The 1,757-nt window shown below is 37.0% G+C and overlaps 1 protein-coding gene across 1 annotated transcript; it reads right to left on the bottom strand.

Moving 5' to 3' along the window:
- Nucleotides 1-558: 558 nt before the first annotated feature.
- LOC135203905 (tigger transposable element-derived protein 1-like) lies at nt 559-1,272 on the bottom strand. The gene has a single exon (XM_064233837.1). It carries the CDS (start codon nt 1,270-1,272, stop codon nt 559-561), a length of 714 nt encoding a protein of 237 aa, XP_064089907.1.
- Between the last annotated feature and the right edge of the window lie 485 nt (nt 1,273-1,757).

Here is a 1,757-nt window from a genome sequence, read left to right as displayed (position 1 = left end):
ATATAAATATATATATTATATATATATATATATATATATATATATATATAATGACACCGTAGCCTAGCCTACAGTATACTACTACATGTACAGTACAATTTAGTAATTTATTAGCCAATTTTGGATGTTCAATGCATTCTGACTATGATATCATAGAAAAAAAAAATCAGATTCGGACCAACATCGGCATTACTTACCTAATTGAGCGATGTCAGGCTGCTTTAGTTAATCAATTTTGCAATCTTTTTATTTTTCTTTAGACACTATCATATTTCATAGTTGTTATGATTTCTTTAAATTTTTATAACATTTGTGCTGTCTCTCTACACATCACATTGTGTCATACGTTACATTTGTGAAGTTCAAGTCAAACCCGTTCCTCTACACATCATACTGTTTATTTGTTGCTCTGTTTGTCAGGCTTGATTCAGACACTGCTTGCTACAGTACAATTGTTTTAATGTGGAAAACATACAAAAATATAAAATACAGATGCAAAAAAAATATGAATTTACATACAAAAATACAATTGAAAACTAGTAAATCAAAATAAAAAACTTACTGACTGCTGGCATCACTGGTGCTTGTCTGTGGGTCGTCGGCATCATCAGCTGGGGCAACGCTCAGTGTGGCGGGAGGAGATGTTTGTTTTATAAACATGGTGAGCTTTGTCTGGATTGCTTGTTTATTTTTTTTGTCATAAATTTCACGATATGGACGAAACGCGTCGTGTACCATCTGTTCAATCTTTGCAAACCTTTCAATGTTTGGGACCATTTCTTCAAAATGTGCAAGGAGTTTATTCAGTTGGGCTAAACCTTCTGATAATCCCTTAGTGGTGAATTTCCTTCTGGTAACTCTTCTTCCTTCTCCGCTTCTCCTCTTTCTTTCTTCCGCCACTCTTTCCTCTTCCAATTCCATCAGCTTTTCATTTGTAAGTTCTTTGGAATCTTGGTCTAGCAACTCCTTGATATCTTCCATTTCACACTCCAAGGAAAGCTCTGTTGTCAGTTTCACTATTTTTCCCTGTATCAATTCAAGTTCTTGTTCACTCTCAAATCCAGCATAACACACTTTTTCCACATGCCATTCATACACTTCTCCATCACAGCTTCCAGCAGTAGACAGATTCGTAATACACTGAAGAATATTATACTGTTTCCAAAATTCTTGCAGGGTTAGTTTTGGGTTGGCATCTATAGTAGATATGGCTTGGGCGAAGGTGGTTCGGAGATAGTTTGCCTTAAATGCTGCAATTGAACCTTGGTCCATAGGTTGAAGAATTGGAGTGGTGTTTGGTGGCAAAAAAAAACACTTTTACATTGGGATTGAGATCAGCTAAGTGAGGTGGATGTCCAGGTCCATTATCAAGTAGCAGTAAAATCTTGAAAGGAATTCCTCTCTCAAAACAGTATTTGTGCACTTGAGGATTAAAACAGTTAAGGAGCCAGTCTTCAAAAAGTGTCTGGGTCATCCATGTCTTATGGTTAGAGCGAAAATAAACAGGCAAAGCGTGCTTGTTTACATTCTTGAACGCTCGTGGGTTTTCCAAGTGATAAATTAGGACAGGCTTCAGCTTGAATCCCGCGATATTCGCACCAAGCAGCAGAGTCAGCCTATCCTTAAAAGCTTTAAATCCTGGCATGCTTTTGGCTTCTTTGTGGATGTAAGTGCGTGCTGGCTTTCATTTCCAGAACAACCCAGTTTCATCAACATTAAAAATCTGCTCCGGAGGATATCGTTCATCTGTAATTATT

The sequence above is a fragment of the Macrobrachium nipponense genome, chromosome 44 (genome assembly GCF_015104395.2).
Source record: "Macrobrachium nipponense isolate FS-2020 chromosome 44, ASM1510439v2, whole genome shotgun sequence".
NCBI classification, from domain to species: domain Eukaryota; kingdom Metazoa; phylum Arthropoda; class Malacostraca; order Decapoda; family Palaemonidae; genus Macrobrachium; species Macrobrachium nipponense.
This window is presented reverse-complemented; position numbering and strand designations above follow the sequence as displayed.